This window comes from Notolepis coatsorum, assembly GCF_963971535.1.
Source record: "Notolepis coatsorum genome assembly, chromosome: 20".
Taxonomy (NCBI): domain Eukaryota; kingdom Metazoa; phylum Chordata; class Actinopteri; order Aulopiformes; family Paralepididae; genus Notolepis; species Notolepis coatsorum.
This window is the reverse complement of record NC_140184.1, coordinates 66,369,155-66,381,626: the sequence shown is the minus strand read 5'-3', so window position 1 is coordinate 66,381,626 and position 12,472 is coordinate 66,369,155. Positions and strand designations below refer to the sequence as shown.

The 12,472-nt window shown below is 43.7% G+C and overlaps 1 protein-coding gene across 2 annotated transcripts in view; it reads right to left on the bottom strand.

The window, feature by feature from the left end:
- Nucleotides 1–802: 802 nt before the first annotated feature.
- Nucleotides 803–12,472, bottom strand: part of LOC311247237 (pre-mRNA-splicing factor ATP-dependent RNA helicase PRP16-like) — a 115,047-nt gene continuing 103,377 nt past the window's right edge. For both annotated transcript variants that reach the window (XM_084337577.1, XM_084337578.1), the window contains exon 27: nt 803–1,489. In XM_084337577.1, the coding sequence (XP_084193703.1) occupies nt 1,405–1,489 (85 nt within the window). In that variant the 3' untranslated portion in view covers nt 803–1,404. The remainder of the gene's footprint in view (nt 1,490–12,472) is intronic.

Here is a 12,472-nt window from a genome sequence, read left to right as displayed (position 1 = left end):
TAAGAATCACTATTGAAAATCAAGTGAGAATACAGCGGAGTAAAAAACAAACAAAATAACAATGCCATTTATTTTCAGTTAAAAAAAAAAGTAGAGATAAAAATCCCATTTGCCATTGATCAATGTTCATCCTACATCACGTCGAGCATAAAACAGAATTTCTCTCTAAAAAAAAAAAAAAAGTCTTTCCTAAACAGTCAGTTCCATGCAGATTAGACGCTGAAGAAGACGCACCATCACACAAACAGACTTATCCTGCTGCAAGACGTCTCTGGGATCATCCACACACACAACACACAATTAACAGAGGAGAACCTCGGAAGGAAGCAGGGTGTCTATTTTCAACGCAAGGACTGTGAGGAGACACCATCTTGACACGAGTTTAATCAACCAGTATAGTTATATTCAGAAGTACGGAGAGAAGCGGAGGTACATGCGTTACAGTGTTGTTGGAACCTAAGGTTAATTGGGGGTCAGGGTGGAGAGAAGCACATCACCCAAACACCACCACAGTGTCTGGTGTGGAGGAGGGGGTTGTACCATACCAGACACTTGTGCCACAGGCACCGTTGGAGAAGTGCTCCAGTCTGTGGAGGGAGGGGTACTTCAACACTCATGCTGTTCAACCCATCGACACAGCTGCGGGGGCTTAGCACAATTTACCATATTCACACCATGGCCATTTTGCTCTTATGTCATTGCTCAGGTCGGGATCCCACAAGAGCGAAATGGCCCGCCATTGTGAATATGGCAGACGCAGAAAGAGAAACACATCTCCTGGTGGTCAGATGATGAACAAGCATGGAATTTACAGTTTATTAAAAAAAAGAAAAGAAAGAAAGAAAGAAATGAACCAGAAATGGTACACAATAGAATTTGCAATCTCAGTAACACAAGATTACAACACTGAGGAGGACAAGCTGCCCACTGATAGTAAAGTCAAAGACTACAGTAGGAAATGAATGACACTAGATTGTCCTGCCCTCTAAAAATCAACACTCTGCCCATGATGATGTTGACCAAGTTAGGTACTGGATATTGAATGTCCACAAAACAGCAGTTATAGTTTATTATATTACACAAACACTCCATTCCGTCATGGATACACCCGTCAGCTAGCGATGGCAGAGAGATGCATTGTGAAGAAGCTGAAGGTAGGGAAGGTTGTGCTGGTGGTCTTGTGCCTTATACAAGTTCTCCCTCTAGTGGAATATAGATTAACTGCACGTTACACTGGACACGATGTTGACATTATGTACACGGAGTCCCGACTGTGGGACCAGTTCGGTTTACAGATGTGTGTGTGTGTGTGCCAGAGCTGGCATGGTTCAGATACTGGTGATCCTGCATCAGAAGGAGTCCAAGCAGTAGGAAGACCAACCCTACATCCTTCAGAGAGAAGGGCTACAGTCCAAAGCGGGCGGGGGTTCTCTTGGGTGTCATGGGGGCTTCCTCTCTCCTTCCTGGGGTGCAGATTTTCACAGCCACCCTAAAAAAAAGGGGAACAAAATGTCAGTAATGAATTGAATAAGTGGTGATAATAAAATAAAACAGTTGTAACGGACCACTTGAGATTAAATATGTCTAGACAATATCCTTTGCTGTTTACTAAATAATATTCAGTAAATGTATGTACGCCTTGAAATGACGTGTGGGATTTTACCCGAGTTCGATACCCGTATGCCTAAATAAATCTGTCCCTATTGGCGCACCGTTAATCAGTACAGCTGGAAGCACCTGTGAAGTGATGTAGTCGGTCGGCAGCAGGAACGTTTGGTGCATCTTTGTTTCGCCTTTGTATTCCTGTGCGTCGCGACTTTTATCCTTTTGTATCATGTATTGATCATGTGTTTTAAACGGAAGAAAAGACCTTTTCGTTTACATTCCTTGGAGAGCGCAACAAGGTATGCCTTGTTGTTTATGGTTGTAATTAAGCATTACATCACACGCAGGAGTGGTTTGTGACCAATAAACCATGCCTAGGGGTGGTTGTTAGGCCCGAGGCGCAGCCGAGGGTCGTTAGACCCCCCTAGGCATGGTTTATTGGTCACAAATCACGACTGCACGTGGTGTAAAGCTTTTATACAACTGCCAGATTCATCCAACCTTATTTCTATACAATAAACACACATTAATCGAAGATTTATTGAAAAAACCATCCGCCAGAAAAAGTAGTTCCCACAACTCCATGTGGAAGCAGCTTGAAGTGCATCCAACCAAACTAACACATCCAACTGTGTATTATTGGAATGATTGAGAGAAGTTGCCTCATGTGGAAGCAGCTTGAAGTGCATCCAACCAACTAACACATCCAACTGTGTATTATTGGAATGATTGATTGAAAATTTTATTACCAGATGCAGAATGGGTACAATACAGTACGGCTCAATACACACAATTGTTAAGGGAATGCATAGGAAAAAAACGTTTTCTTCGCCCTATTTTTTTATTTATTTCTTTTAGCCTAAACTTAACCAGTTGGAAACCAGGGGTACAGTAATAAAATTAGCAATCAACCAATCAATCAATTCAATAGACCATGCTCACTTAAAACAGCGCTGCTTCTCTCTCAGTCTGACTCCCCCGCTGTTGCAGACAGGAGTGTGTGTGTGTGTGTGTGCGCGTGTGTGTGTGTGTGTGTGTGTCACAGTGTGTGTGTGCGTGTGTGTGTGTATGTGTGTGTGTGTGTGTGTGTGTGTGTGTGTGTGTGTGTGTATGTGTGTGTGTGTGTTTGTGGGTACGCCAGCGTCGGACAGTGAGAGAGAACGCTGCAGTCAGTAGCAAGAAGGAAGTAGAAATTTAAATCAATCAATTAATCTATCAATCAAACCGCGATTTTTCTTTTGTTCTAGATTGCCTCAAGACCCATCAATTACATCATCCAACATTGTTTAAAGGGCTAACACATTCCCCTTGACAGAATCGCTTCATATTTAGTCGTTTAGTCGCCATTAACATATCCATTTGTAAATATTATTGGCCACCTTCTTGTGATCCGGCGGAGTGATGTGATGTGGGTCGGTTGTGGGCGGGTCCTGGGCCAGCAGCGTGGATTGTTGCCAATAAAGACGTGTAAAATGACTGTTTCAGCCAATCAGAATCGAGAAATTTGCATGCCGTTGTATAACTTTGTATAATGTAATTTGTGAATGAATGATTTTATGTCTTGTGTAAGAATGTAATCCTTGTAGTTTTGATACCAATGTTATTTAGTTTAGTGTTTGTACTGTGGAAACCGTTATGTGAAATGTTTGTTTGTCTGTTTATGTACGTTTCCAATACAGTTTTCACAGCGCTAAGATGACGTCACGGAGAGACAATCAAATAAAGATCGTCTTATGCATCAGTCGAGACTCTGTCGTTTGGATCCAAGGGCTGTAACAGTGAAAACTTGACCGCAACATCTGGGTCTACTCTCCTGAGTCCTGCCATGCTGTGTTGCTGTCTTCATTGTCAAACAACCCCGCGTTCATCTGGTCCACGGCGCGCATTCGGGCAAGGACGTGCAGCAGCAATTTGAAGAGACTGCAGGTGCGGTGACGCCGGTGAGAGACTCTGATCAACAAACAAACAAACTGAACTGCTACTTGTTGGATTGATACGAACTATAGTAGCCTAAGCAGATCATCCCAACCGGCAGATGATGGTTATGAAATGTTCATGTTGGCTTATTGAACTGCTGTGCTAGATGATTTCTCATGTTTCATGCTTGAATGGTTTGATTTGAACTTGTAAAAAAAGAAAAAAAAGAAAAAAGAACCTTCACCTGGAACTTGAAGTTACAATTCGCTTATGCTTAAATTCCATTAGCTTTGCCCAAGCTCCCTTTGATTGGACTATTTAAAAATATTGATGTTTTGGGAGCTCAATATTTAATGTTTTAATGAGGTGAGCAGAAGGCTATTTCACAGAAGTCCTCAAGCTCCAGCTATCTAGTTTCAGTGATCTGAATTCACACATTAATTTGCAATAGATAGCAAAATGTCAGTGAATGGAGAAAGGGGAAAAGTCCCTGATGACAAGGACTTAGGTCCTAAAGAAGATCCTTCACCAGTTGAGGAGGATAAAAGGCCTACTGACTCACAAGAAATTGCCACTGGTTCTCGCCAGCGGGAGCTAACAGTTAAGGGCAAACAAATGCGTGAAGAACAAGGTAAAAAAACATTTAAAGGCATTTTTGAAAAGGTATGAATCCTGGAAGAAAGTAGCAAGAGCGTCTAGGACAAGACTTAAGACATTTTGTCTGAAGGAAGATCTGGAGAAAATAAACAAAGACATTCAATTTGTATATGACCATGTAATGCAAAATTATGAGGCACTCCAACGCAATTGTCTTAATACTACAGATGTTGTGCAAAAAATAGATGCTTGTAGCACACTGACTGCAGAGATAGGTGATATTGTGAGTAAACGACTGGAAGTAGGTCTAGACCAAGAGACTTTTAAAGAGGAAGTCGAAAAGGAAAGAGTGCGAATGACTAAATCGTGATGGAAATCAATCTATTTTTGGTAGCACTAACACAGAAAGTGTAATTTCTCACAATTTAGACAACCTGTCTGTTATTAGCAGAGCCTCTAGTAAGCGAGTTGAGGCAGAGGCAGAACTTGCGGCTAAATTAGAACAAGCAAAGGCTATGCAGGAGATACAGGTTCAACATGCTAAACTTAGTAAGCTGGAATGTGAATGGAAATTACATGAGTCACAAATGATGGTGCAAATGCAACAGAGGCAGACTGAGGTCGAACTGCATCTCGAGGAGGAAAAAGCAAAGTTGAAAATGATGCATGCAAACATGGATGTTAAAGTGGCTGCAGCTCGAGTGCGGACATACAATCAGTTTGAAGGTGATGTAGTGGGAGAGCCCAACACCACCGCCCCAGTCATCGTAAAAACTCCAGCTGTTAATTTGAACCACCAACTAGGCACCACTGTTGCACTGCCCCAATCACAAGAACTCTCTCAGAGTTTTGCAGTCAATCTAGCAGAAGCAGTTGCTAGCTCACTTAGCTTAAACCGTCTGCCTGTTCCTGAGCCAACCATGTTTGCAGGTGATCCTTTGAAGTTTGTTGACTTTAAAGGATAACTCCACTTTTTTTTTAAATTAGCTTATTTAACATCTTCCCTGGAGTTAGACAAGAAGATGCATACCTTTTTTGTCTCTGTGCGTGCATTTTAGCTTTGGGAATAGACGCTCCGTTAGCATAGCTTAGCTTCATCACTGGAAGTGGGGGAGGACAGTAGCCTTACAGTGCCTTACAGTGTATTGCAAGGTCTGACATTGACCAAACTTGATATGCATGACCTTGGTGGGCTCTAGGTCAACTCCTGAAAAGGGGGTCAATGTCAGACTTTGCAATCAAAAGTTAGGGGGCTAATAACCCTTGCCATAATTTCAGTGCACCCCTAACTTTTGATTGCAAGGTCTGACATTGACCCCCTTTTCAGGAGTTGACCTAGAGCCCACCAAGGTCATGCATATCAAGTTTGGTCAATGTCAGACCTTGCAATACACTGTAAGGCACTGTAAGGCTACTGTCCTCCCCCACTTCCAGTGATGAAGCTAAGCTATGCTAACGGAGCGTCTATTCCCAAAGCTAAAATGCACGCACAGAGACAAAAAAGGTATGCATCTTATTGTCTAACTCCAGGGAAGATGTTAAATAAGCTAATTTAAAAAAAAAGTGGAGTTATCCTTTAACACTTTAAGTGCCGAAAACGTGTTTAGGCGTCCTTCCCCGCCATGCTCAAGTTGCCGAGGACGGCGTAACTCGTCTTTAATATCAATATTTCAAAAATCTGTGATCGAAATCATATTTTTCCTCCGCAGCCCTGAGACAGTGCTGGCCTCCTCTCAACCCTCTAGCGGTTCAAGAGCGCCATCTGGTGGCCGATCGGCAGAAGCGCCAAACAGGAAGTCATGTGGATGAAGTGCTGATCGTCCATATTACTTCCGGGCACTCTCTATAGGTCCCGGGACTCGATCTCGACACAATACATAGCGATCCGTTGCCAATAACTCGATAAACAACATGATTTGGACGTATATACTATTATACAACCTGGATATAGATCGCGTATTTCTACATCCCATAATAGGAATATTTCAGTTCCACGCTCATCGTCCAACGGCGCGAGGAAGATACGGTAAGATTCAGTGTTATTTTTGAACGTGTTCGATATAAACTGCTCTGATGATCATATCACCCACACTAGATGAATGATATAACGCTGCCCACGGAATTATAAACGATCCCCCGCCCATCCGGTCATCATCAGATGATACGTAGAAACTTCTAGAAGTACGTCCAATTGAAATTTTTGATCTCGCACAGATTCCTACCAAACTGTATTTCATCATCAATATAATGCATTTGGGGCTATAAATCACGTTCTGGAGAAAGCTGCAGAAAGAGATGAAAACATACTTATACATTAGACCATATTTTACTATGAATATGTGAATGAAAAAGTTTAACGTTGCTACACAATGAACAATACATATAGGACCTTGAATGGGCCCTAATAATGGCAATCTAGCAATAGAATTTAAAAAGTTATAGCCCTGCAAAGAAGGGGAACTTCTCCATAGACAAATAGAGATGGCAACGGATGGTATATCATGAATTTAGCCTTAGGCAATCAAAGTGTTAAGATGACATTTACAACTCTGATTGACAGAAAACCTATCCCTGCTGGTGAAAAAATGCTGTATTTGAAAGGTTACCTCACAGGCGAGGCACGCAAGGTAGTGGAGGGATTCTTTTACAGGAGTTCTGAGGATGCATACAAAGGCGCCTGGGCCGTGTTAACACTTTGGCTGCCATGGGTTAAATTCATTATCAACCGTAGGTTGCCGGCTCTATTTGTCTATAGAGAAAGTCCCCTTCTTTGCAGGGCTATAACTTTTTAAATTCTATTGCTACATTGCCATTATTAGGGCCCATTCAAAGTCCTATATGTATTGTTCATTGTGTAGCAACGTTAAACTTTTTCATTCACATATTCATAGTAAAGTATGGTCTAATGTATAAGTATGTTTTCATCTCTTTCTGCAGCTTTCTCCAGAACGTGATCTATAGCCCCAAATACATTATATTGATGATGCAATACAGTTTTATGGCAATCAGCGCGATATAAAAAATTCCAACTAGACGTACTTCTAGAAGTTACTACACGTCATCTGATGTTGACCGGATGGGCTAGGGGGCGTTTATAATTCCGTGGGCAGCGTTATACCAATCATCTAATGTGGGTCAAATGTTGATAATAGCAGTTAGTATCGAAGACGGTAACTTTACACGCTAAAACTCACCCCAGTCTCCACGCGCCGTTGGGCGATCATCGTAGAGTAGAAATTTTATCATTATGGGATGTAGATTTACCCGGTCCATCTCCAGCTTGTATAATGGTATATACATCCAAATCATGTTGTTTATCGAGTTATTGGCAATCGATCGCTAGGTAGTGTGACGAGCCAGAGTCCCGGGACATGTACCGAGTGCCCGGAAGTAATACGGCCGTCCAGCACAACCTCTACGGCACTTCCTGTTAAGCGATTGCGCCGATCGGCCACCAGATGGCGCTCCTGAACCGCCAGAGAGCTCAGTGGGTCCTCCTGGTGGATCTCAGGCCAGCGGAGGGGACATATGAATCCGATCCCAGATTTTTGAAATATTGATATCAAAGACGCTGTAAAGCGTCTTCGGCAACTTGAGCATGGCCGGGAATGACGTGTTTAAGCGTTTCCCGGCACCCAAAGTGTTAAAGGACCGGTATGGAAACCCATTTATCATGCAGAAAGCATTTCGGGACAAGCTTATGAAATGGCCTAAAGTTGCCTCAAATGATCCTTTAGCACAGAGATTTTGCAGACTTCTTAAGGGGCTGCGCTGAGGCTATGCCCCACGTTAAGGGCTCGTCTATTTTAAATGATAGTGAGGAAAATCATAAGCTGTTGAGAAAACTACCAGATTGGGTTGTACGCAGATGGAGCAGACTTGTAGTAGAAGAACTCGATAGATCCAAAGAATATCCTACATTTGAACGTTTTTTTGTGCAGAAGGAAGCCCGCATAGCCTGTAATCCTATTGCCTCTCCGTTCTTGTTTAGCTCCAAATCAGCAGAGGATAAGTTGCCCAGGAAGGCAAATGCATTCAGCACTAGTGCTCAAGTGAAAGACCATATACCAGAAAGCCTCCCTGGTTTTAGGCCATGGCTACCATGCATTATCTGTAAAGAAGAGTCTCATGGTATTGCTAGGTGCCCAGCTTTCGCTTCCAAGTCCATGACAGATAAAAGGTTGTTTATTCATCAGAATTATTTGTGCTTCGGGTGTCTGCGCAAAGACTGTAGGACTCGACATATCTGTGGAGTGTGTAGCCGACGTCACCCAACATATTTACACGAGGAAAGAGAGACAAGGTTTGGGGAAGCAGCAAATGCGGTTCAGACTTTCACAGAAAGAGAAAGAAACCAGGAAGTCCATAGGGTCTTGAGCCACGCGCTAGTTCAGAATGCTTCTGCCACCTCTAGCATTGTCCCAGTTTTCTTGTCATCTGCAAGAGATCCTCTGAAGGAGATTCTCACATATGCTCTTCTTGACACACAGAGCGATTCGACCTTTGTCTTGGATAGTCTAGTCAGAGAATTGAACGTGGCATCTCGACCATTGCAGCTGAAGCTTAGTACAATGACTGCCATTGACACAATCATAGCCAGCCACAGTGTGTGTGATTTGCAAGTTCGAAGTTTCTATTCGGATAATCGGATACAGCTACAGCAATCATATACATGTGACTTCATTCCGGTTGATAAATCCTGTATACCAACCAAGACTACAGCATTGCAGTGGCCACATCTCAAACATCTGGACAATAAGTTGCCAGCACTCCAGGAGTGTGATGTGAGACTGTTGATTGGTTACAATTGTCCTTCAGCTCTGGCCCCCCTTGAAGTCATCATGGGTGGTGCGAATGAGCCGTTTGCCCAGAAAACAGAGCTGGGATGGAGTATCATAGGAGCAGCCAATCCCCACCTTGATAGGCAGGGAAGTCAAAGCTATGTACACAGAGTTGCTGTAAGAGAACTGCCAGTCCCATTAGCCTCAGACATTTTGAAGGTGCTGGAGTCCGACTTCAGTGAGAAGAATTCTGAGGGCAAATACGTCTCACAGGATGACGTGCGTTTCATACAGCTCCTTAGTGAGAATATTCAGCAGAAAGAGGATGGCCACCTGGAGATGCCTCTCCCGTTCAGAGGTGGTAGTCCTCCCTTGTTGCCAAACAATAAGAAGTTGGCCACTATTCGCTTGCAACCAGGGGGCGAAATTAAAGCCTGCCACCCGCCAGGGGCGCTCAGTTTTTACCTTTGGCGCTTGCCACTGAGAGCCCTGCCCGCCGTGTGGCATGTGGACGTGTAGTTCATAACGATACTCTTATTTTGAAAATCTGTGCGGGTCTCATTTCCGGCCCAAGCGCAGCTAGAGTTATAATATCGATGGCTCCGGCAGTTAGCAGCATTCGGTTCGTATGATATTCTTATTTTGAAAAAAAACGTGGCAACGAGTCATATCCGCCCAGCCGGGCCAGCCCTGCAGCGGGATACTATTGGCTTCTGCTCGTATCAACACAGAGCGGCCCGCAGCTCTAGTGCCACTGCTAACGTTAAGCTCTCAGAATGGTAGCAGCTCGCCCACAGCTCTAGTGCTAACGTTAAGCTCTCAGAATGGTAGCAGTCTGCTCTAGTCTAGATCGGACCTCCATGAGCTGCATAATACCTCCGTTCCCTCGTTAGCTAGCTCGCGTTAGCTAGCTCACGTTAGATCGACCTGTCCCAGTAAACTAAATTGTCTTAACGTTATCTACCGGGCTAGCAGTAGCTACAGATAGCTCCTGATATCAATGTCTTATAACATTGATTGAATGCGTATTCTAGCTGAGGGCATGTTGAATGTGATTTGACAAAATAACCGTAACGTTAAAAATAGGGTCCAGCTGCATCGCCGGAGAATCCTTGCATGCTGAATGTAGGGTCTAGCTGAATATAGGGTCTAGCTGCAGGGCCGGAGAATCCTTGCTGGAGCTGGAGGCTACTCAAGTATACACACAGACAGTGGAGCTGTTTGCAGATAGCAAGCATTTGACTTATTGCGTGGTGGCGATGTCTCGCAGATAATACAACTACAAGTATGATTATATAATATATATTTTATTTAAAATTTTTTTTTTTATATAAAATATATATATATATTTTTTTAATCAAAAATGTTTTGGCAGGTAAGAAATATGCTTGGCGGGTAGACTCTTCCCATCTACCCGCCACTGGCCGGTGAGTCAAAAAGTTAATTTCGCTCCCTGCTTGCAACATCTAAAGAGAAAGCTTAAGGCCAATCAACAACTCTATGATCATTACACAGCCTTTATGAAGGAAGTAATCGACAATGGTGATGCAGAGCTAGCTCCAGAGGCACTTTCGGGAGAGATCGTTTGGTACATACCACACCATGGTGTGTACCATCCCAAGAAGCCTACCAGGTTAAGAGTCGTTTTCGATTGTTCGGCTAAATTCTGTGGCATTTCCTTAAATGACACCTTGCTGACAGGCCCTGATCTGATAAATTCTTTGGTGAGAGTTCTCTTCCACTTTAGGAAGGAAGCAGTGGCTATCATCTGTGATATTGAAAGGATGTTTCATCAGTTCTTTGTTACACCTGAGCATCGTACTTACCTGAGGTTTCTATGGTGGGAGCATGGAGACCTTGATCACGAGCCAAAAGAATATCAGATGGCAGTCCACCTGTTTGGTGCAGCTTCCTCTCCAGGGTGCGCTAACTTTGGCCTTAAATACTTGGCACAGCAATACAAGGCACGCTATCCCACTGCATCATAATTCATAGAGAGCAGTTTTTATGTTGATGATGGCCTAGTTAGTGTTCCAACAATTGAAATGGCTTCAGAGCTGATCGTTGAAGCCCAAGAGTTGTGTAAAGGAGGAGGGTTACGACTCCACAAATTCAACTCGAATGAGAGCAAGGTTCTTGGTTGCATCGAACCGTCTGAAAGTGCAATAAATGCAGAACGTCTTGATCTGAAGCCAGATTCAGCCTCTGTGGAACATGCACTGGGCATCCAGTGATTGATTGATAGTGACAGTTTCAGCTTCAACATACATTTGAACAACAAGCCTAACACCCGCCGTGGCATTCTGTCGGTCATAGCTTCTTTGTACGACCCTCTGGGGTTTGTTGCCCCATTCGTTTTGAGTGGAAAGTGCATTCTTCAGGAGCTATGCCGTAGAAGCATTGGTTGGGATGATCTGCTCCCTGAAGACTTGTATCCACGGTGGGAGGAATGGGAGAACGGTCTCCGCAGTCTGAGAGGGGTCACAATTCCCAGATGTTACCATCCAAAAGAATTTGGCAGAATTGTGAGGGTAGAATTGCACCATTTTGCAGATGCTAGTAATGTAGGATTATGGTGAATGTTCTTACCTGAGGTATAAGAATGACGAAGATGCAGTCCACTGCAGTCTAGTCAAACTAAGGTCATGAGCATTCCCAGTCTTGAACTTTCTGCTGCTGTGACGGCAGCCAGGTTAAGTGTTCTCTTGAAATCAGAGCTTAACATGAAAGTCGATGAGGAATTTTTCTGGACAGACTCTCAAGTCACTCTTGCATATATTAACAACGAAGTGCGAAGATTTCATGTCTTTGTAGCAAATCGTGTCGAGATGATCAGAGAGAACACCAGTCTCAGCCAGTGGCACTATGTTGGCACAAACCAAAACCCGGCTGACCACGCCTCTAGGGGGCTCCGTGCCTCTGACATCCTGTCATCAAATTGGCTATCAGGCCCTGAATTCCTCTGGGAGGATGAAGTCCAAGAGGAATCAAGGCCATCAACTGACTTGCTGATTGGTGACCCAGAGGTCAGAGCGGTGAAGGCATTTGCTACAATAAACAGTAATCGCACTGATATCATTAACCGTCTGGCTAAGGTTTCATCATGGACAACACTCCTCAAAGTAGTGGCAAGAATAAGGAGACTGGCATCCAAGCAAAAGTATCCCACTGATGTTTTGACTGTCATAGAGCGTGAGAGTGCTGCCAATGCAGTGATCAGGCTTGTACAAATCTTCCTTGCACCAGTCCTCTTTTTTCCCTCGACCCAGTTCTGAGAGAGGGCATGCTTTGTGTAAGCGGGAGACTGAAACATTCATCTGAGTGAAGAATTCAGGCACCCATGCATTCTGCCAAAAGATGGTCATATCACTCAGCTCATCTTGTCTCACTATCACTCTCAAGTTTGCCACCAGGGTAGGAGTCAAACTCAGATGGAGCTTAGAGCAAATGGATTTTGGATAATCAGCTGCAGCAAGTTAGTTGCTAAAGTGATACACAAGTGTGTTAAATGCAGAAAGTTGAGGCGCCCTGTTGAAGAACAACGTATGGCTGAACTTCCTAAAGAGCGCGTT